Source organism: Miniopterus natalensis, chromosome 8, assembly GCF_054644295.1.
Source record: "Miniopterus natalensis isolate mMinNat1 chromosome 8, mMinNat1.hap1, whole genome shotgun sequence".
NCBI lineage: Eukaryota > Metazoa > Chordata > Mammalia > Chiroptera > Miniopteridae > Miniopterus > Miniopterus natalensis.
Window position 1 is genome coordinate 82,555,990 of NC_142088.1, and position 24,284 is coordinate 82,580,273.

The following is a 24,284-nucleotide window of genomic DNA, read 5'->3' on the forward strand; positions in this document are numbered from 1 at the left end:
CCGGACATGTGCCCTGACCGGGAATCAAACCTCAATCTCCTGGATTGAGCCACACTGGCTGAGCTTGTTTGTCGTTCTTAAATGCAAGTCTGGTGCCACTGAATTGTAGGATAATTAATAGTGGGGATTGTTAATGGCAGTTGTATCTTTTGCTCAGTATGAATCCAGCATCTTTTGGGGTAAGGAATTTGATTCTCAAGGATTGGAAGCTTACCACCATTGAATTATTAATAAGTAGCTTGTGCAAAATAGTTTGTAGTCTGAGCTTGCTTCCCAGTGAAAGAGAATTTTCCTAACGGAGTGTCTGTATTCCATTCCACAAAGCCTATTCCATTTTCCGTGGAGATAAAGAGCTTTGCCACCAACTTTTGTTAGACTGTCAAGGACTAAATGTATAGTATACAGCGTTTTGTAGATGCAGACAGGCACATTTATTTCATTTGTGTTGCCAGATTACCAGGGTACTTGAATGGCTGGGATTCCACTGTGCCTTTGAAGAACAATGTTTTAAGGTTGTACATATATTCTCACTTAAGTTCTGAATAACATCCGATAATTTTATTTTTTATTTTTAAAAATTTTACATGTTGACAAAATTTGAATTCTTAGAAAAAATGAAAACAATAGAAGAAAAGAACTCTTTAGCTAACAAATGTTATTGGGTATTCCATAACTAGCACTTAGGTAAATACTGTAATGGTATATAAGCCACATTTCTACCTTCTTGGAAAAAAAATATGGTGCATACTTTCAGACACTTGAAGAAGGTATTTGATCAAGTGTTAGATTCTGTCTTATTAGTTATAAGTTCTTTAGAATTTTAGGGAAACAAGATTTTAGACTAAGATATTTGGGCAGGGCAAAGGTTTCATGGAAAAGTTGGATTTCAGGTAGGCTTTGAAGAAAGTAGAGGTTTTTTGTTGATGGAAAAGCAGAGATTTTGAATTTAATGAAATTTTTCATGTAAAACGTGACTACCACCTGGTTAGGTGGAGGAATAAACTACTGGATTACAGCCAGAACTATGTTTTGATTAAAAGGAAAACATAAGAACACAAAAGAAGTTGGCTCATTGTATACAGTGGCCACTAATTAAGTATTTATTGAATAGCATTGAGGGACAGAAGAGGGAACGTGGTGTTCAGATTGCAGTGGTGGGTGAGAGGATGGCACTTAACTCATAGGCAGTCGAGAGGCGTGCTGTCAACAGTTGGTGGAGAGCTTCAAGGCAGATGGGCTGTTGTTTTACTCTTTGTTTGAATTAATGTGCTACATACACTGAAGTGTTCATGAGGTCAAGGAGTAGAAGGGACAATTCTGAAAGACTCCCCAATGATACTTGATGAGGGACTGGGAGAAATAAAAGTCTTAATTTTGGAGCTTAGCTAACAAAAATTGATGCTCTTTCCAGGAGTTGGAAACTTGGGGAGGAAGTTACTTTGTGAGGAGATAATTAGGCTCTAGCTCTTAATTTTATTTTCATGATAAATAATATTTAGGTCATTTCTGTGTGGAATCTACTCATGATCACTGTCACAAGTAATTGATTTTTAAAAACAAGGACAGTTATCATCTAAACCAAACTCTCTCACCACCCCCATCCATATATGCACACATTGTACACATACCTCCTGAGAACTTGATGTTTGATATATGTTTTTATTTTTTCATTCTAAGGCTATACCTTTTTAAAAAATTTAATACACTTCGTATTTTTTAGAGCAATATTAGTTAACTGGTATTGCTACATTACTATTAAAAGTCCATAATTTACGTTAGGGTTCATTGTTTGAGTTGTATATTCTATGGGACTTGACGAATTTATAATTACATGTTTCTACCATTACAGATTCATACACATTTGTTTCACTGCTCTAAAAATCCCTTCACCAATTTCAGCCTCCCTGCTTCCCTTCCAGCCCCTGGCAACCACTCATCTTTTTATTGTCTCTGTGGTTTTGCCTTTTTCAGAATCATGACATATGTAAGTTTTTCACATTGGCTTCTTTCACTTAGCAGTATGCTCTTAACGGTTGTCCATGTCTTTTTGTGGCTTGATAGCTTATTTCTTTTTAATGACAATCTTACTACATTATATGGAAGTACCATGGATGTTTTACTTTGTTTTCTGTTTTTTAAATCCATTCACCTATTGACAAACATCAAGTTTGGGCAATTATGAATAAACTTGCTATAAACGTCTCCGTGCATGTGTTTGGGTGGGTATAAGTTTTCAGCTCATTTGAGTAAATACCAAGGAGCATGTTTGCTTTATCTAACAGTAAATGTATGTCTAGTTTTTTAAGAAATTGCCAAACTGTTTTCCAAAGTGGCTGTACAATTTTGCATTCTCATCAGCAGTGAACGAGAGTTCCTCTTGCCCTACATCATCACCAGCATTTGGTGGTGTCAGTGTTTTCTATTTTAGCCATTCTAATAGGTATATCTCATTGTGGCTTTAATTTGAAATTCCTTAATGATATGCGATGTCAGGTGTCTTTTTATATAGTTATTTGCCAACTGTATGTCTTGTTTGGTGAGGTGGTGTTCAGACTTTTGGGCCATTAGTAACTTTTTTTTAAATTGTGAGTTTTAAGAGTTATTTGTATATCCTGGATATCAGTCCTTTATCAGGGGTGTGTTTTACACAGATTTTCTGCCAGTCTGTGACTTGTCTTTATTCTCTTAATAACAGTTTCTTTTACAGATGAGAAGTTCTTAAATTTAAATCAAATCCATGTTATCAATTTTTTTGGGTCATAAGTCATGCTTTGATGTTAGGTCTGATAAGTCATTGATAAACTCAAGTTCACCTAAATTTCCCCCCATTTTCTAGGAATTTTATACTTTTGTATTGTACATTTTTTGTCTGTGATCCATTTTAAGTTCATTTTTGTGAGGGTTATAAGGTCTTTGTTAAGATTCATTATTTTGCATGTGGATGTTCAGTTGTTTCAGCACCATTTATAAAAAGGCTGTCCTTTCCCTATTTAATAACTTTTGCTCCAATATGGAGGCTAGTGGCCTCTTGGCAAGTGCAAGCCCCCCCCCCGAGTCTGTAGATTTGTGGTGGTATCTCTTTGTTCTGTATTCCTTTATTTAAAATTTTAAAGTGTAATAAAATCTAACCTTAGTTGCAGCTTTTTTGGTGAAGGACAATGGTAAATATTTCTGTGTTTTCCATTTACCCATGATTCTCACATTGCCTATGTTAAATCTGAAAATCCCCCCCATCTATGTATTTTCACATTCTGAAAATTTTCACTTTTCCTAATTTTCTTTTAAAAACAGAACAAAATCTTTATGTAAAACTATAGCAATATCCATCAGTCAGTAAAGGCCTCATTTCATAATGTGGAAACAGCTTGCTTTAACAGTTGAAAGTCTAAGCCACCTTTGGGAACCTGCTTTTTTATTCTGTAAGTGATGAATGCCTTTGCCAGCCATTGTAGAGTAGGATGTGAACTGTGTTTTTCAATAACGAATAGTTTTCCTCTATTAGCTACAATATTTGTGTGGGATACATTTCTTTTAACCAGTTGCATTCTTTTTTAAAATTTTTCAATCAGAGTTTACATTCATTGTTATTTTGCGTTAGTTTCAGGTGTACCGCACAGTGGTTAGACAATCATATACTTCATAAAGTATTCCCCTTGATATTTCCACTACCCAGCTAGCACCATAATAGCTATTACAATATTATTGACTATATTTCCTATTATGTACTTGACATCTCCTTGACTGTTCTGTAACTACCAATTTGTACTTCTCAGTCCCTTCACCTTTTTCACCTGGTCCCTCAACCCCCTTCTCTTCTGGCAACCATCAGTCTGTTCTCTGTATCTGTGAGTCTGTTTTAATTTTGTTTGTTCTTTTATTTTGTTCTTTAGATTCCACATGTAAGTGAAATCACATGGTATTTGTCTTTCTCTGTCTGACTTATTTCACTCAGCTTAATACCCTTTAGGTCCATCCATACTGTCCCAAAAGGAAATTCTTATTGTGCGTGTGGCTGAGTAATATTCCATTGGGGGGGGGGTGTGGGTGTGGGGTGTGTGTGTGTGTATTGATTGGTACTTGGGTTGCTTCCATATCTTGGCTAGTATAAATAACGCTGCAGTGATCATAGGGGTTCATTAACCAGTTGTATTCTTTGAGATAAGTTTTTTCTTTCCCTTCCTTCTTTCCCTCAGACTCGGTTTAATCTTTGTGGTTAATGATTCTGAAGATGTGGATGGGATGCAAGATGCTGGAGTGGCTATTATGAGAGCATATAATTATGTTGCCCAAGAAGTGGATGATTATCACGCCTTCCAGACTCTGACACATGTACGTTTTCATTCAAAATGGTGAATAATTTTTTAAATCTAACTTACTCTAAGGAACAGTATGTGGTAAGGGGATTCAATATATCTGTAAAGAGAAAAGTTAAGAAATTATTCACAGAAATTTTGTGCTTTATGTTTCAGGATTTGCCTTTACTTGATTGATTCACTGTGTTAGTAGTAGATTGCTGTGATTTTAGCTAAGGTAACATTCCTTATATTATATATATTAATATATTATATATTAGTATACATATTAATATATTAATATATTAATTAGTCTTCTGCCTTCTGGTGAGTTGAAGTCACTATTTAGTGTCTTTTGGTAAATGTGATGTTTTCTACTTGTTTAAAAAAAAAGGTTTGCTTCCCCCCCTTTAAGACCATCATGATATTTTAATTAGGATTCAGTTTACTATACAAGTCATAAAATTCTTATTGTCTGTTTTTTTCATATTAACTGGAAGCTTTTATTTTATTTATTTTTTATTATTATTTTTTAAATATATCTTTATTGATTTCAGAGAGAGGAAAGGAGAGGGAGAGAGAGAGATAGAAACATCAATGATGAGAGAGTCATCGATCAGCTGCCTCCTGCACGCCCTGACTGGGAATCGAGCCCGCAACCTGGGCATGTGCCCTGACCAGGAATCGAACCCTGATCACCTGGATCCTAGTTCAATGCTCAACCACTGAGCCACGCCCAGCCAGGCTAACTGGAAGCTTTTAAATGTCCTAATTTTATATATATCTAAACTTGCTCAAGTTCAAAGAACTCTTGTGTTTGTTTCTATTTTTGAATATAAAAAACTTAAATTAACAAAAATTATTTTATTCAGAAGAAATAACAGTTCTTTTATTTACAGATTAGTGGTAATTATTGAAAAACCGTCTTTAAAACAATTGATTTTCACCACTTTTATTTTACCTGAAAACATGAAGTCAGTCTGCTGTTTGTTGTGTCTCTTAGGTTTATTGTTTAGAATTCAGTCATGGGTATTTTTTACTAGTTAAAATGCATTATTTATTTGGCTAACATTCACCAAAGACCCCCCATTTACCACACCTGGTATTAGCTGTGAGGGATACAAAAAAGAGTAAGATGTCACCTATGTGACATCAGGTGCGGACACCTCCAGACATTGTGGGAAGCAGAGATGGCTGTGGCAACACTAGGACTTCAGACCACTAGGGATGGCCATGGGCATTTTTATGGAGTGGGAAGTTGTCTCAGCTGAGTGTAGGAGGAAAAACTATAGTAAGTTGAACAATCGCTGCAAATCAGAGGTGGTGATTCTAAGTTGTTACTATGACTTGAGTAGAGTATTTGAGAGCAGAGTGGAGAGGGGAACTATGTTATTACAGCCATTTGGCTAGGTAGCAGTTGTCCAGATCACAGAATTAAACTACAGTTAAAAACGTCATTCTCAGTCATGTATGGAGATGGATCTGATGAAGGATAAAGAAAGCAGCAGGGCTACCAGGTGATGAGCTATTGCTGTGTTCTCTGAGCAGTGATGGTGATGGGAGTTAGCAGTAGGACTATGGAGAATGAAATAAGTTCAAAAGAAGTTGCTGAGGATGGTAAGTATTTTAAAGTCTGCTTTCTAAAGGTTTCCCCCCCTCATAGCTATGTGAAGGAAAAGATAATATGAGTTTTTATTTATTTATTTTTATTTTTAATTGCAAAAGTAAAAGAAAAATTTACTGTAAAATTTATTTTCAAATAATATTAAAGTGTGTCAATAAAAAATTTACCTCTCTCTCCCCTCCCTAATCCTACTCCTTAAAGTTAAACACCATTAAAAGGTTGCCTTGTATCCTTTTAGGTGTTTTAACTGTGCATATATAGACACAGTTCTGTTGTTTGTTTTATGTTGGCATTTAAAAAAACAGGGATTATGCCATATATGTTTTTCAACTTGTTTCCTCTAAACATCACGGACATGAGTTCTTATTTCAAGGATTACTTATAAATATTCAGATTTTGAAAAATTTAACACAGTTTTGCATTTGGGACTTAATGTGAGTATGAACTGATTGGGTCATTTTAGCAGTGTATAGTTTCTGACATAAGAAGGCACCTTGAAAATACTAGCAAACAGAATACAACATACATTAAAAAAATAATACATCACTATCAAGTGGGGTTCATTCCAGGGGCAGAAGGATGGTGCAACATCTGTAAAACAATCATGTGATACACCACATTAACATCCGTTTATGATGAACACACTCAATAAAATAGGAATAGAAGGAGAGCACCTCAACATGATAAAGGCCATATCTGATAAACCCTCAGCCAATATCACACTCAATGGTAAAAACCTGAAAGCTTTTCATCTAAAATGTGGAACAGGACCAGGATGCCCACTCTCCCCACTCTTATTCAACATAGTCTGGAAGTCCCAGCCAGAGCAATAAGGCAAGAGAAAGAAATAAAAGGCATGCAAATAGGAAAGGAAGAAGTAAAACTGTCACTTTTTGCAGATGACATGATTCTGTATATAGAAAACCCTAAAGACTCCACCAAAAAAACTATTATACAGTTAAGTTGCAGGATACAAAATCAGTGTACAAAAATCCACTGCCTTCCTGTACACTAACAACAGAACTTCAGAAAAATAAATGAAATAATTACTTTTGCAGTTGCAACCAGAAGAATAAAATACCTAGGAAGAAACTTAACAAAGTACGTAAAGACCTATATACTGGAAGTTACAAAACGTTATTAAAAGAGATTGAAAAAAACACAACAAAATGGAAAAATATCCCGTGTTCATGGATTGGAAGACTCGGCATTGTTAAGATGGCCATATTACCCAAAGCAATATACAGATTTAATGCATCTCCATCAAAATCCCAATGTCATTTTATAAAGAAATAGAAGAGAAAAACATCAGATTTGTGTGGAACCACAAAAGACCCCAAATAGCCAAAGCAATCCTGAAAAAAAAAAAGAATAAAGCTGGAAGTATCACCCTACCTGACTTCAAATTATGCTGCAGAGCTACAATAATCAAACCAGCATGGGATTGGCACAGAAACAGACACACAAACCAGTGGGACAGAATAGAGAGCCCAGATATAAAACCACGTGTAAATGCCAAATAATTTTCAACAAAGGAGCCAAAACATTACAATGGAGGAAAGAAAGCCACTTCAATAAATGGTGCTGGGAGATTTGGAAAGCCACATGCAAAAAAATGGAACTAGGCTACAGTTTGTCCCCACATACAAAAATTAATTCAAAATACATCAAAGACCTAAGTATAAGATCTGACACAAAGTGTGCAGAAGAAAACATAGGAACTAAACTTAATGGACCTTGGTCTTAGCAAACATTTTATGAATTTGACCCCAAAGTTTAGCAGGGGAAGTAAAGACAAAAATGAATGAATGGGACCATATCAAACTAAAAAGTTTCCACACAGCAAAAGAAACTGACAACAAAACAAAAAGGCAGCCAGCCGGATAGAGGATGATATTTACAAACACCAGCTCCAATGAAGGGGTTAATTTCCAAAATACATAAAGAACTCAAAACTCCACCAAACAAACAGTACAAAAAATAAATAAAAGGCGCTCCTCAAAAAAGACATACACATGGCCAACAGATATATGAAAATATGCTCAGCTTTACTAGCTGTTAGGGAAATGCAAACCCAAACTGGAGTGAGGTACTACCTCACACATGTTAGAATGACCATTATCAACAAGATGAACAATAACAAGTGTTGGAGAGGGTGTGTAGAAAAGGGAACCCTCACTCACTGCTGGTGGGAATGTAGACTGGTACAGCCACTGTGGAAAACAGTCTGACGGTTCCTCAGAAAATTAAGAATAGAGCAGCCATACGACCCAGCCATCCCTCTCCTGGGTATCTACCCAAAAATCACAGTGTATTCGCAAAGATATTTGCACCCCTATGTTCATTGCAGCATTATTCACGTGGGTAAGACACGGTGACAACCAAAGTGTCCTTCAGTACAGGAATGGACAAAGAAACTGTGGAACATGCACACAGTGAACACTACTCAGCCAGCCATAAGAAAGGATGCAATACTGCCATTTGCGACAACAGGGATGGACCTTGAGAATATTATGCTAAGTGAAATAAGTCAGAGAAAGCTAAGAGCATATGATTTCGCTCATATGTGGGATATAAAACTGAAACTTGTGGACGCACACAGCAGTGGGGTGGTTGCCAGAGGGCAGGGGGTTGGAGGGGTGGGAGTTAAAGGGGGCCTAACCTATGGCGACAGGAGGTGGTTTGACTGGGTGGTGGGCGCACAGTGCAGTGTACATATCATGCATCGTAGAAATGTACACGTCAAACCTGTATGATCCTGTCAACCAATATCACCCCAACAAATTTGGTTTAGAAAAAAGAAGGCATCTTGAGGTGCATGGAAAAGAGAGAATTGCTGTTCCCAGTGGACTGCCTTTGACCTTTTAAGAAAAATAGTCATTTTTTCCTCTACATTCAGAAATCTTTTGTAATAAACACTCTGAAATTTGAATTTAAAAGTGTAGTTGATTAACCAGTTTTTTCTTTTCTTCAGATATATAACAAAGTAAGGACTGGAGAAAAGGTGAAAGTCGAACATGTGGTCAGTGTCCTGGAGAAGAAATACCCATATGTAGAAGTGAACAGCATTTTGGGGATCGATTCTGCTTATGATCAGAATCGGAAGGTAACAATCATTTTGACTGCAACACTGTACTTTTCTTACCTCCCTTTTTTTGAGGTGGTTGTTATTGGTGCTGGTTGAAGTATTTAGGTACTTAGCATTTAAAAATTTAGAAACCAGATCACTTTTCTGAGTTTGCAAATGTAGTTTATATTTCATTTTTGTGAAGATACTGATTCTTTAGCCAGCATATTAACTATTAAATTGAAAAGCCTTTTCTTTTTCGCAGTGCAGTGGTAGTACTTGTCTGGTACATGCCCTGGATAAAATCTATTGGAGTATGATGTATGGTTGCCAGGGTATGAGGTATAACTTAATGTGTGTCATTTGTAGTTATTCAGCCTAGAGGTGGAAATGTCTTAAGAAATGTAATAAACAGAATGGCAAAATGTGGTAATAAAGATACGGAGAAATATTTAAAAATTTTATTTAAAGATAGTGCTTCTTGTGCTACATTAAGTACAATAAAGGGCTCTTGCCTATTGCAAGCAGGAACGAGGTGGTCAGTTTATTGAAAATAAATGTTACAGCATTGAGTCAGATACATTTTCAGAACATTTTAATTGAAAACAATAAAAGGGTGTTCGTTTACCAACTTTTTTCTTTTTTGCAAATGAAGAACGGTCTTTCAGTTTGGAGAGCTGAGCTGTTACTCCTTTAGAAGTCATACTCCTAATGAATTATCTCTTTCACGTGAGCACAGACTCCTGAGAGTTTTATCATCTTCCTCCCCCCTCTGTAGTTGTCTTACCCACATCCAGTTCAGCACAGGCTGGTTTTGGTTTCTTACCTCTTTGAGTTTTTTAAGCCTTTCAAGTTGTTTTCCTGGGGAGACCAGCTTTTTTTTTGCAGTCACATTTTGTTGGCTGTATAGTATTAGGTTTTTTCATTCACTAAGGAAAATGGTTTAGAAACAGACACACCTGATTTTTTGTAAACACACAGCTCAAATGAGGGGAGCAAATGTGTGCGCATTCTAGAGAGGAGCTCACAGTGCAAGAACTGAACATGCCTTGTAGCAAGCCTTACGTTGTGTTGATCGGTTAATTTATATTGGTTAAGAAATTTGCTATGTAAATTGATCCTGGTTTTAGAGGGATTTTAGCAAAATACTATTTAGTAAAAACAAAACTCAAAGACTTAACTAGAGACATTTCTGAAATACCTTGAAATAAGGAATAATGGTTTACATTTAAACACATTGTAGTGCTGGGTAACTTCTGTGTGCCAGACTTTATAATACAAAGTTGAACAAGAAAAAGTGGCACCTATTCTTGGAGTGTCACACAGCCTACTGGAGAGTGACACACAATAAGAGCATTAAGATTTTGGTGTTTGTGATGTTAGTGTTCGCACATTGTAGGTGGGATGCCCCAAAAAAGGATGGGCAGCTCTGCCAGTTTGGGACAAGGTGATTGTTGGAAACTTCCTAGAGAGGTGGTGATACTTACCTGTCCTGTGAATGAAAGTTTTTAGAGGGATAAATGAAAAAACAAAACACAAACCCACAGGTTTATTGTATATGTAAAGTGATAGTGAATGTAAAACTAATTAAAATACTGGCTCTCTACCAGTACTTTTGAAAAGGTAAATTCATACCAGGAGCTAGAGGGTCTGTGAGGATGACGGCTTATTTTACCTCTTTACTATTTCTCCTCTTTACTATTTTTTGTTATGTGCTTTAGTGGGTTTTGTGGTGTTTTTTTTTTCAGCCAATGATAAGAATTTCCCTCCACCCAGCTTTATTGAGGTATAATTAATTGACTTGTAACATTGTGTAAGTTTGAGGTGTAAAGTGTGTTGATTTGATACATGATTACCCAGTAATGTTAGTTAACACCTCTATCACCTCACATAATTACCATTTTTTGTGGTGAGACTATTTAAGATGTACTGTCTTAGCAATTTTCACGTATATAAAACAGTATTTTAAGTGTAGTCATCATGCTGTATACTAGATCCCCAGAACTTACTCATAACTGGAAGTTTGTACATTCTGAACAGCATCTCCCCATTTATGCTGTACTCCAGCCCCTGACAACCACCATTCTAATGTCTGTTTCTATGAGTTCAGCTCTTCCACATCCCACATATAAGTATTTGTCTTTCTTTTTCTGATTTATTTAAATCCATGTTGTTGCAAATGGCGGGACTTATTTCTTTCTCATGGCTGAATAATATTTCATCATATATATCTATGTATGTACACACACACAGACATACCCCTTCTGTGTCCATTGAACTGCTGACAGACACTTAGGTTATAATGCTGCAGTTCATTTGGGAATGCAGATACCTTTGAGATGCTGACTTTATTTCCTTTAGCTATGTATCCAGAAGTGAGATTGCTTGATCATATCATAGTTTATATGAAAGTTTGTGAGGAACCTCCATACTTTTTTTCTGTAGTGGCTACACCAATTTACATTCCCACCAACTGCTAGAGGGTTCCCGTTTCTTCACTCCTTCACCAGCACTTGTTCTCTCTTTAAAAAAATATGTATGTCTTTATTGACTTCAGAGAGAGGAAGGGAGAAGGAGAGAGAGAGAAGGGGAGAGAAACATCAGTGATGAGAAAGTCCTTGATTGGCTGCCTTCTGCACACATCCCCACTGGGGATTGAGTCCACAGCCTGGGCATGTGCCCTGACCAGGGATCGAACTGGGATCTCCTGAATCCTAGGTCAATGCTCAGCTGCTGAGCCACACCAGTTGAGCTCTCTTAACTTTTTTTTTTTTAATTTATCTTTATTGTTGAGAGTATTACAGGTATCCCATTTTCCCCCCCAATTGATCCCCTCCACTTCGCTCCCACCCCCTTCCCAGGCCTTCACCTCGTTATTAACTGTGTCCATGGGTTATGCATATAACTTCTTTGGTTAATCTCTTCCCACCCTCCACCCCTCTTCCCTCTTTCCTCTGAAATATGATTGTCTGTTGCATGCGTCAATGTCTCTGGATCTATTTAGTTCGTCAGATTCTTTTGTTCATTAGCTTCTTTGTAAAGAAGACCTTTCAGCTTTTCCTGTAGTGCTGGTCTGGTGGTGACGAACTCCTTTAGCTTTTTCTTATCTGTGAAGCTCTTTATTTGACCTTCAACTCTAAATGATAGCTTTGCTGGGTAGAGCAATCTTGGTTGTAGTTCCATGTTTTTCATCACTTTGAATATTTCTTGCCACTCCCTTCTGGCCTGCAAAGTTTCTTTTGAGAAATCAGCTGACAGTCGTATGGGTGCCCCCTTGTAGGTAGGTAACTGCTTTTCTCTTGCTGCTTTTAAGATTCTCTCTTTGTCTTTAACCTTTGGCATTTTAATTCTGATGTGTTTTGCTGTGGGCGTCTTTGGTTTGGTCTTGTTTGGGACCCTCTGTGCTTGCTGGACTTGTAAGTCGATTTCTTTTCCCAGGTAGGGGAAGTTTTCTGTAATTATTTTTTCAAATAGGTTTTCAATTCCTTGGTCTCTTTCTTCCCCTTCTGGCACCCCAATAATACGAATGTTGGGCCTCTTGAAGTTGTCCCAGAGGCTCCTTATGCTATTTTCATATTTCTGGATTCTTTTTTCTTTCTGCTCTTCTGGTTGGGTGTTTTTTGTTTCCTCATGTTCCAAATTGCTGATTTGTTTCTCAGCGTCCTCTACTCTGCTGTTGACTCCCTGTTAATTATTCTTCATTTCAGTTCCTGTAGCCTTCATTTCAAATTGGTACTTTATTATGTTATTGATTTTCTCAGTTATTTCGCTAACAGTCTGCTTAAACATCCTTATAAACAAAATTGTGAACACTCTATCTGTTAGCTTGCTTGGATCTATTTCATTTAGTTCCTCTTCCAGAGATTTCTTCTGTTCCTTCCTTTGTGACATGTTTCTTTGCCTCCACATTTTGGCTGCTTCCAGGTGTTTGTTTCTATGTATTAGGTAGAGCTGCTATGTCTCCTGGAATTTGTAGAGTGCCTTTGTGTAGTAGGTGTCCTGTAGGGTCCAGTGGCTCAGCCTCCCCAGTCACCTGAGCTGGGCCTTGTAAGTGCTTCCGTGTGGGCTGTGTGCACTGTCCTGTTGTAGTTGAGCCTTGGTTGCTGTTGGTGTCCCTTGGAGGAACTGACCCCCAGGCCAATCAGCTGTGAGGACCAGCTGCAACTACAGCCAAAGAGCTGCTGTACTGGAGACACCCTTATGGATCAGGATTTACTTCAGTGGAGCTTTGGTGTTCACCAAGTGCGCCCCTTGAGTGTGTCACTCGTGGATGTGGTAGGGTTGTAATCCAGCGTGGTTGAATATTACTACCAGGTGCACTGTCTCTGGGCTTCCGGGGAGGTGCAAAGTCAGCCTCTGCCAGTGCCTTGCCCAGGGCCACCCAGCATGAGCTACACAGCAAACTGTAGTTGGCTGCTACTTGTGCTGGGCTTGGAGGTGTCCAGGAGAGGCCAAGCTATGAGCCAATGCAGGCTACCACTAGTGCCAGGCCTGGGGCCGCTTATCAAGCTTTATGGGGCATGCTGCTGCTTGTTTGAGAGATTTTAGGAAAGTCCTAAGCATGAGGCTAGAGAGACCACTTGCATAGAACAACCCCCTGGAAATGGCCTGGATGAGCTTGCAGGTAGGAGGGGCAGGGCCTTTGGGAATCATGGGGTGGGGCCAAAGGTGTGAGTCAGGTGCTGGTGATGCAAATATGGCGCCTGCCTGCCAGCTGTGTTGGGGGAGGGCTCGCCAAAGGAGCCATGGCCTCTGCCAGCTCTTCTGCCTGGGAGGAAGCTGCCCCTCCACCTCTCGCCCAGATTTCAGGCAGGTTAGTTCCTCCCCAAGTTTCCCAGGTTCCTTTCAGGCTGCTGCCCGACGCTTGGGCTCAGAGGGAGTGCATCTGAGTGTGTCCATGCGTGGGCCCCTTAATAGAAGCTGCTGGGCCTCCCGCAGCCTCCGTGACCCTCAGCGACAGTCCCCGCTGTTTTCACAGCCCAGAGTTGTGGGGACGTCTCTTCCCGGCCCTGGAGCCCTGGGCTGGGGGCCTGCTGTAGGGCTGGGACCCCTCACTCCTCCAGGAAACCCCCACTGCTGAGATTCCCTTCCGGGTTTCAACCGCAGCACCGGGTGAGGGCCTGTGGCACACCTCCCAATTCAGCCCCCATCCGCCCGCATCTGCGCCCCTCCTACCGGTCTCGGTGCTGCTTCAGTTCCCTGGTTGTAGGGCTTCTGTTCAGCCAGATTTCAGGAGGTTTTGAGTGATGGTGGTTCTGTATTTTTGTTGTAATTTTGATGTGGTTGCGGGAGGCAGCGGGTGCAGCTGTTACCTACACCGCCATCTTGTTTCTCTCTCCTCTCTTTACTTTTTGATGATGGCCTTTCTAACAAGTGTAAAAGGATATATCATTTTGGTTTTGATTTACATTTTCCTGATGATTAGTGACATTTAACAACTTTTCATGTACTTGTTGGCTATCTGTATGTCTTTGGCAAAATATCTTTCACTTCTTCTACCCCTTTTTAATCAGACTTTTTTTTTCTTACATATTTTGAATATTAGCCCCTTATCAGATATATGATTTGCATATATTCAGTAGATCACTTCCTTTTTTTGTTGTGTGTTTCTTTTGCTGTATAGAAGCCTTTAATTTTCATGTACAGTAGTCCCATTAGTTTATTTTTTCTTTGTTGCTTATGCTTTTGTTTTCTTGTCTAAAACAATCATTGCCATAACCAATGTCAGAGAGCTTTTTCCATATGTTTTCTTCTAGGGGTTTTATGGTTTCAGGCCTTATGTTTTAGCCTTTAATCCATTTCCAGTTAATTTTTGTGAGTGGTCCGTTTTCATTCTTCTGCATGTGTTTATTCAGTTTTCCCAGCACCATTTATTGAAGAAACTGTCCCTTCCCCATTAAGTGTTCTTGAGTCTGTTGTAAAACATTAGTTGACTACATATGCATGGATTTATTTCTGAGTTCTTGATTTTCTGATTGTGTGTTTATTTCTATGCAGTACCATGCTGTTTTGATTACTATGGTATTATAGTATAGTTTGAAATCAGGAGGTGTGATGTCTCCAGCTTTGTTATTTCTCAGGATTGCTCTGGCTGTGTGGGTCTTTTTCAGTTCCATACCAATTTTAGGAATTTTTTTTCTATATATCTGTGGGAAATGCCATTGGAATTTTTAATAGGGATTGCATTGAATCTATAGATGGCTTTGGGTAGGATGGACATTTTAACAATATTAATCATTTTGAATCATGTAAATGGGATATCTTTGTGTAAGAGTGTGTGTGTGCGTGAGAGAGAGAGATTTTCATTTTTCATCAAAGTCTTGCAGTTTTCAGTGTAGAAATCTTTTACCTCTTTGGTCAGATTTATTCCTAAGCATTTTATTTTTTTTGATGCTATCGTAAGTCGTTTTTTCCCCCCCAGTAGTTTGTTGTTGGTGTGTAGAAAGGCAAGTGATTTCTGAATGTTGATTGTTTCCTGTAAGTTTACTGAATGTTTAAATTATTTCTAATAGTTTTTTTGGTGGAGTCTTTAGGATATTCTACATATAATATCATATCATCTGCAAACATGGGCAGCTTTCCAATATGGATGCCTTTTATTACTTTTTCTTGCCTGATTGATTTTGCTGGGACTTGTAATACTATGTTGAATAGGAGTGGTGAAAATGGACACTTTTGTGTTTTTCTTGATCTTAGAGAAAAAGCTTTTAGTCTTTCACCTTTGAGTATGGTGTTATCTGTGGGCCTGTTATGAATAGCCTTTATTATGTTAGGTAGGTTTTTTTCTTTGGTCATTTTTTCATTATTTCTTGTCAGATGCTTTTTCTGTATCTGTTGAGATGATCATATGATTTCATCTTTCATTCTATTATTGTGGTGTATCACATTTATTGATTTGCATATGTTGAATCATCCTTATATCCTTGGGATAAATCCTGCTTGATCATAGTGTATGATCCTTTAATGTACTGTCAAATATGGTTGGCTAATATTTTGTTGAAAATTTTTGCATCTATATTCATCATAGATATCAACCTGTAGTTTTCTTTTCTTGTAGTGTCCTTATCTGTCTTTGGTATCAGGGTAATACTGGCATTGTAAATGTTTATCGGATGGTTAATGCTTCAATTTTTTGGATGAGTTTGAGAAAGATTGGCTTTAACTCTTCTTTAAATGTTTGGTAGAATTCTCCAGGGGAGGCCATGTGGTCCTTTTCTTTGTTGGGAGGTTTTTGATTACTGATTTAAACTCCTTACTCATTGGTCTATTCAGATTTTCTATTTCTTCATGATTTAGTCTTGGTAGGTTGTATATTTCTAGGAATTTCTACATGTCTTCTATGTTATCCCATTTGTTGGTGGATAAATTGTTCATAGTAGTCTCTTATGATCCTTTGTATTTCTGTGGTATCAGTTGTAATGTCTTTTCTTTCATTTTTTATTTTATTTATTTGAGTTTTTTTCTTAGTTAAATTTAGCTAAAGTTTTATCAGTTTTGTTTATCTTTTCAAAAACTAGCTTATAGTTTGTTGATCTTTTTTATTGTTTTTCTGGTCTCCATTTCTTTTATTTTTTCTGTGATCTTTATTTCCTGACGACTTTGATCTTTATTTCTGCCAACCTTGAGCTTAGTTTGTTCTTCTTTTTCTAGTGCATGGAGGTGTAAAGGTAGGTTGTTTATGTGAGATCTTTATTTTTTCTTAATGTAAGTATTTATCGTTATAGACTTCCTCTTAGAACTGATTTTGCTGCATCCCGTAAGTTTTGGTATGTAGTGTTTCCATTTTTGTTTTACTTCTTCCTTTCCAATTGGATGCCTTTTATGTTTTCTTCCTGTCTGATGGCTGTGGCGAGGACTTCCAGTAAAGTGAAAGTGGAACACTGTCTTGTTCCTGTTTTTAAGGGAAATGGTTTTAGTTTTTGACCATTGAGTATGATGCTGGCTGTAGGTTTGTCATACATGGTCTTTATTAGGTTGAGGGATGATCCCTCTGTTCCTACTTTGCTGAGAGTTTTTATCAGAAATGGGTGCTGGATTTTGTTGAATGCTTTTTCTGCATCTGTTGATATGGTCATATGATTTTTGTCCATTTTTTTTATGTGATGTATCACGTTTATTGACTTGCGGATGTTATACCAGCCGTGCATCCCCAGAATAAATCCCGCTTGGTCGTAGTGTATGATCTTTTTAATGTATTGCTGGATCCAGTTTGCTAGTATTTTAGTGAGGATTTTAGCATCTATGTTCATCAGGGATATTGGCCTGTAATTTTCTTTCTTCGTAGTGTTTTTATCTGGTTTTGAGATTAGTATGATGCTGGCCTCATAAAAAGAGCTTGCAAGTTTTCCCTCCTCTTGAATTTTCTGGAATAGTTTGAATAGAATAGATGTTAATTCATCTTTGAATGTTTGGTAAAACTCTCCTGTAAATCATCTGGTCCAGGACTTTTGTTTGCTGGGAGTTTTTTGATTACTGCTTCAATTTCATTAGTTATCGGCCTATTCAAGTTTTATAATTCTTCCTGATTCAGCTTTGGAATATTGTATTTGCCTAGGAATTTGTTAATTTCACCCATGTTGTCCAGTTGGTTGGCATATAGCTGCTCATAGTATTTTCTGACGATTCTTTGTATTTCTGTTGGGTCAGTTGTTATATCGCTTCTTTCCTTCTGATTTTATTTATTTGGATTCTCTCTGTTTCTTGGTGAGTCTGGTTAAAGGTGCATCAATCTTATTTATCTTTTCAAAGAACCGACTCTTGTTTTCACTGATTTTTGTATTTTTTTTTCAGTCTCTATGTCATTAATTTCTGCTCTGATCTTTATTATTTCCTTCTTTCTACTTCCTTGGGGCTTTTCTTTCTGTGCTCTTTCTATTTCTTCTAGTTGTTGTATTAGATGGTTCATTAGATCCTTTTCTTGTTTCTTGAGATAGGCCTGTAATACTATGAATTTTCCTCTCAGGACTGCTTTCGCTGTGTCCCATAGATTTGGGGTTGTTGTCTGTTCATTTTCATTTTTTTCTATGAAGTGTTTGATTTCTTCCTTGATCTCATAGTTAACCCATTCATTGTTTAATAACATTCTGTTTAGATGCTAAATCCACGTGTTTGAATATTTTTGAGTGTTTTCATAGTGATTGAATTCTAGTTTCATGGCATTGTGATCCAAGAAGATGCTTGATATGATTTCAGTCTTGTATTTGTAGAGACTTGCCTTGTGCTCTAAGTGTCGTCTCTTTTTGAGACTGTTCAATGTGCACTTGAGGAGAATGTGTATTCTGCTGCTTTGGGATGAAATGTTCTGTAAATGTCAATTAAATCCATTAGATCTAGTGTGTCATTTAAGGTCTGTGTTTCCCTGTTGATTTTTTTTGTATTGATGATCTGTCCAGTGCTGAAAATGGGGTATTAAAGTCCCCCACTATGATTGTGCTACTGTCAATCACCCCTTCAAGTCCACCAAGAAATTTTTTATATATTTAGGTGCTCCTGTATTGGGTGCTTATATATTTATAAGGGTTATTCCTTTCTGTTGGATTGATTGCATTACTACTATGTAGTGACTTAGGTCTCTTGTTATGGTCTTTAGTTTGAAGTCTATTTTGCCAGAAATAAGTTTTATATCTACAGCTTTTTTTTTTTCTTTTTTTTTTTCATTTCCATTTGCATGGAATATTCTTTTCCTCCTCTTCACTTTTAGCCTGTGTGAATCTTTTGCTCTCAGTTGGGTGTAGACAGCATATATTTGGGTCCTGTTTTGTTATCCATTAAGCTACCCTATGTCTTTTGATTGGAGCATTTATTCCGTTTACATTTTAGGGCACTATTGGTAGATACTTATTTAATGCCATTTCCTCTTTTATGGTGTTGTACCTTTCTCTCAATATTTCTTCTTTTTCTTAGAGCAGTCCTTTTAGCATTTCGTGCAATGTTGGTTTGGTGGTACTGAACTCCTTTAGCCCTTTTTTGTCTGGGAAGCTCTTTATTTCACCTTCAATTATAAATGATAGCTTTGCTGGATAAAGCAATCTTGGTTGCATGTTCTTGCTTTTCATTACTTTGGGAACTTCATGCCACTCCCTTCTGGCCTGAAGAGTTTCTGTTGAGAGATCTGCTGTCAGCCTTATGGGGGTTTCCTTGTAGGTCACTGGGTGTTTCTCTCTTGCAGCCCATAATATTTTCTCTTTGTCCTAGACATTGCCCATTTTAATTATGATGTGTCTTGGAGTGGGTCTCTTTGGGTCCCTCTTGTTTGGAACCCTCTGTGCTTCCTGAACTTGTGTGGCTTTCTCCCTCTCCAGTGTAAGGAAGTTTTCTGTCATTATTTCATCTACCAAGTTCTCTATTCCTTGCTCTCTTTCCTCCCCCCTGGCACCCCTATGATGTGAATGTTGTTTTGCTTCATGTTGTCCCAAAGCTCCCTTAGGCTGTCCTCATGCTTTTTTAAGTGTCTTTTCTTTTTGCTGCTCAGATTGAGTGTTTATTCTCTACCTCATCTTCTAAGTCACTTCTTCTGTCCTTTCCTTCATTGAGCCTGCTTTTAATTCCTTCCAGTGTATTCTTGATAATATAGTATTCTTCATTTCTGCCTGATTCTTATTTATGATATATATATTTTTTCATGCTTTTACTAAGTTCCTTGACCTTTCCATTAAGTTTCTTGTTCTCATTAATTTCCTTGAGCATCTTTATAACCATTACTCTGAACTCTGTTTCTGATAACTTGCTTAACTCCATCTTATCAAGGTCTTTTTCCGGCGATTTTTCCTTTTCTTTAATTTGGGGATTGTTTCTCTCCCCATTTTTGTGGCTCTTAGTGTTTGTGTCTGTGTATTAGATATATTTGCTCTGTCCCAGTCTTGTGGGGTGGCATTTTGTAGTGTATCCAGTGGAGCTCAGAGGTGTGTCTTCCTTATGCTTCTGAACTATTTGCTCTAGGCATGTTCCTTTTGTGGGTGTCCCTTTTGTGGGTTCTTTGGGCTCTCTTGTTGCGATTGGGTCTAGATTGTTGTTGACTTGTTCTTGGAAGGAGTCTCCTTTCAGGTTGGCTAACTTTGTGGCTCAGCCCCAACCATGTCATGTGAGCTGTTGTATTGGTGCTGCCAAGGCAAGACAGTATACAACCAAACTGCCAGGAAACAAGCAGTATCTTAAAAAATATCCTGACAGTCACAATGAAAACATCCCAAATGAAAGTAGAATTGGGAGAGTGAAGGGGTAACACAAATGCTATAGCAATGAAAAAAAAAAGAGAAAAAACAGACAGAAGGATATTATTGCTGATAGTGACGAAAAATAAAAAAATAATAATAAAATTCAAAGTAAAAAATAGAGAAGCTACTGGTAGATAAAAGGGAAAGAGGAACGATTCTGAAAAAAAGGGTGAGCAAAAAATTAAGGGTAGAGCATAGGAATAGGAAAATAGTTGAAAAAGAAAAAGTTAAATTACAATAGAGACAAACAGAAACAAACAAAGAAAAAAACAGGAAGATAGATTGGGAAAAAATAAAAGAAAGAAAGAATAAAAATAAAAAAAAAGTTATGCCAATGAAACAAGAAGAAAGAGAGAGAACCAGGGCAGGGAGGGAGTCCGATAAGAGATATGGGGAAACAGTAGAGAAAAGCCGTAAACTTATTGGTTATAATGATAATGTTCCAGCAGTTGAGTGGAGAATGTCAATAATAACTTGATAATAGGACAAAAGACAAAATAATACAAAGCAAAAATAAAAAAACAAGCAAAACTTAAAATTAAAAAAAAATTATTTAAAAAATTTAAAACAAAAAATTTAAGAAGAAAATTTGTTTTCTTTTCTCTACTTTTAAAAAACAAAAAAAAAAGATGAATTTCATCTGTGCAGCTTGTGTTGCCTGCAGCTCACTGTTTTGTGGGCTGATTTCAGTTCTCCTGGGAGGTGCTTGTGTATCAGCCAGTGTGAGGAGCCATCTTGGTTTGGCTCTAGTGTCCTTAGGTAGATGGTTGATCTGAGGCTCTCCGTGGGCCACCTCTTGTCAGCTATTTTGCAACCTTGTCATTGCCTGGTCTTGCTCCAGAGTCTTCTGTAGAGTCTTTAGGGTGCATGGTGACTAGTATAGCTCAGGGTGTCACTCCCCTTAGAGGTGTAGCTGTCAGGCGCTCACTCTGCTGTAGTTAGTCTCTGCTCCACCACCAGCTCCTCAGCCCTTACCCTGTTCTCTGATTCTAGTTCCCCAGGCTCTGGCCTGCTGCAGCTTCAGATTGATTTCAGCCTGTTGCCTTTTCTGTCTAGGCCATTTCAACAGCCTGGGCTCAGTGGGTTCGATTAAAATACATTCAGGTGAGCACTTTGCCTGCCTGCCCAGCCCCTAGCAGGGGTTTCAGCTTTTCTTCCAGTTCCCAAACAACAGTCCCTGAGAGTCTTATTCTTGTAAAGTACTCCTGTGAGCTGCTCTCTCTTCCCTCTCAGGACTGTGCCCTGCGGGGGTGTCTGGAGCCTCAGTGAGCAGGCCCAGCCCCTTTTGTTGGCGGTGGTGCTCCTAGTCTCCTTTCGCTGGTCTGTCTCCCTCATGCAAGCCAGGAAGATGGACACCCCTTCAGCAATCAAAAACACACAAAGCAACACACAGGCAGAGAATCCACCCTGTGAGGTCCCATCCCCCTGTGCCTTGGTAGCAAGCAGGATGAGTCAAACTCAGCCCCCCACAGCTCCCCTGCACAGCTGATCTCAGTAAAGCTGGGCGCTATCCCGGCTGCCCTCAGCGTGGGTCAGAAAACTCCGGTTAGCTGCACATGGCAGCTCTGGTTGCTGAAGACTCGACCCTCCCCACTGGCAGCTCCAGGGGCTGGGGTCCCATTCTGCCCTTTTGGCATCTCTGGACCCTCTCTGATGGCCGGAGGGCTCTCTTCCCCTTCCCTGCACCACACAGAACTAATGCTTTCTGGAGTTCAACACAATGCCTTACAAGAATGCAGAGTGTCCCTGTATGTGTAGCTCAGTGCAGCCCTCCAGCCCACTGTATTCAGGAGCCACACACTGTGGGACAACCTCTCCTATGGTCCGGCACCCGGTGTGAAAAACGCCTGTTGTGACCGCCATTAGAAGCTTTGTTTCACTGGGAAGATGCAATCCCCTCCTGACAGGCACACTGTTCCCCTGGGTCCCTCTGTTCTCTGTGCATGAGCTCTCCTTCCCTTCTCCTCTGCTCCGGGTTTGATATCCCAGATTTTGGCTGCCAGTCCACACTCCCAAGGGGAGGGAGCTTTGCAACCTCCAGCCCTAGGGCCTCGGAACCCGGCACAGGCTTTCTATGCCCTCCCTCTCTTACCAGACTCTATAATGTTTCTTCTTTGCTCCCTACTCGAAATATCACCACTCAGGTATATTTCTCTGGTTTTCTCAAGCTGGTTACACAGTATTTTAGCGGTAAATCGAGTCCATGGCTGGGAGCACAGGCGCTCTGCTTCTTGTCACAGTGTGGCCATCTTCCCAGATCTTAAAGTATATTAAAATTGAGTTTTTATAAACTTCTTGAAAACATCTGAGATGTCAAATACAGAATTTACATGGTTGCAATTCTGAGAGTGTAAATTTTAAAAGCTTAAACAATGATATGGAGAAAAGGCTGAAATCACCCTAGAAGGCCTTTTTTCCTGTGCCATCTTTAGTTCCTCAGATAGGTCTGTGCCGTCGGTTACTACTTTGTTCAGATGTGATTAGAAACTAGGCAGCCTATGGCTGATGATTGATATAGTTACCCAATTGAAGTACTTCTCTGTTTTTGCTAAAATGTTTGCATGTAAAAAAAATTCTGCCTTTTTCAGAAAATACAAGTTACAAGATGTTTAACAAGAAAGTTTTAAGGAATTCTTTAATATCTTGCATAGCAATATAGGTTTTTCTTTGAAAACTTAGTCTTGGGTCTTGGTTGTTATCTGGGGAATATAGTATGTTGACAGGGGAAAATTAAAGTCAGGAAAAAGTATATTTATCTGTTATATTTGCCATTTTGTTGGCCTGACATTTCCCTGCCAGGGAAGGAACCTCTTTTGTCCTGGAGAAGGAAAAAGATTGAGCTCAGTATGCTGTAGAGTAGTTTTTGAGCACTGTTTTCCCACCAACCTTATTTCTTTCCTGCATGTATAATTTTTTTTTTAGTGATATATGGACCCTTTTAAATTTAGAATTGGGTGTAAATATTTCTTCTTAGGCTACCTGCCCAGGAGCACTGATAATTTATGTCAGTCTGTTGTTGGGCTGCCCATCGTGGTAACTTGTAGCCACATGTGGCTTTTAAAATGGAAATTAATTTCAAGTAATTACTTATGGTTAGTGGCTACTGCATTGGACAGTGAAAATAGAATATTTCCATCATTGCAGAATGGTCTGTTGTATAGTTTTGACTATAGTATGTGTAATTCAGGTTTGGTAGCTTAGACTGCTTAAAACTACCCCAACCCTCACTCCCAAACTAATTCCTAAATTGCACGCTTTGTGTTTTCGTAAAAACTCAGTAACTTAATCTCAGATTTACCCAGTAGGATATTAACTATGCTATCACCTGTGATTTTTTTTTTTTTTAATATATCTTTATTGATTTCAGAGAGAGGAAGGGAGAGAGAGAGAGCCATCAATGCTGAGAGAATTATTGATCAGCTGCCTCCTGCAGGCCCCCGACTGGGGATACCTGTGATTTTTTTTTAAAAAGAAATTTCTTTAGTTGTTTCTTGGTGACCATATTTGTGTTGATTTTTTTTTTTTTGGTATTATTTGTATATATGAAAAATATACTTTGTTCCATTTGTCTTATGAAGGACAAAAATGTGCTGTTTGTGGTCCCTTGCATTTTAGGAAGCAAGAGGCTACTACGAGCAGGCTGGAGTTGGTCTGCTGCCTGTTGTTCTGTTCAATGGAATGCCCCTTGAAAAGGAGCAGCTAGATCCTGATGAATTGGAAACCATCACAATGCACAAAATCCTGGAGACTACCACCTTCTTCCAAAGAGCAGTGTACTTGGTGAGTTGTATTTGAAGACTGATTTTGAAAGAGAATGGTTTGCTTACATTTTTGTAGTATGCAATAAAATGTTTTAAGTGTCACTGTTTTTTATACACTACTTATAAGAGATTTGCAGATTTCCAGCAAGTTCTTCTATAACGACAGTATTCATGAGACTTTCTTTTCTGTACATTGTTTTTGTAATAGCTAGTTTTATTGGTTTCCGGATTAAATTTTATTTTAAAGATTCTTAAGAGGATAGTCATTCTAAGAGATATTTGTTCTACTTGTAAGGAATTTTGACATAGAGAAGGTTAAAATATTTC

At 38.3% G+C, this 24,284-nt stretch overlaps 1 protein-coding gene across 2 annotated transcripts in view; it reads left to right on the forward strand.

Moving 5' to 3' along the window:
- UGGT1 (UDP-glucose glycoprotein glucosyltransferase 1) overlaps positions 1–24,284 on the forward strand; it is a 143,153-nt gene that overhangs the window by 52,566 nt on the left and 66,303 nt on the right. For both annotated transcript variants that reach the window (XM_087819948.1, XM_087819947.1), the window contains exons 16-18: positions 4,194–4,329; positions 8,891–9,022; positions 23,812–23,976. In XM_087819948.1, the coding sequence (XP_087676074.1) occupies positions 4,194–4,329; positions 8,891–9,022; positions 23,812–23,976 (433 nt within the window). The remainder of the gene's footprint in view (positions 1–4,193; positions 4,330–8,890; positions 9,023–23,811; positions 23,977–24,284) is intronic.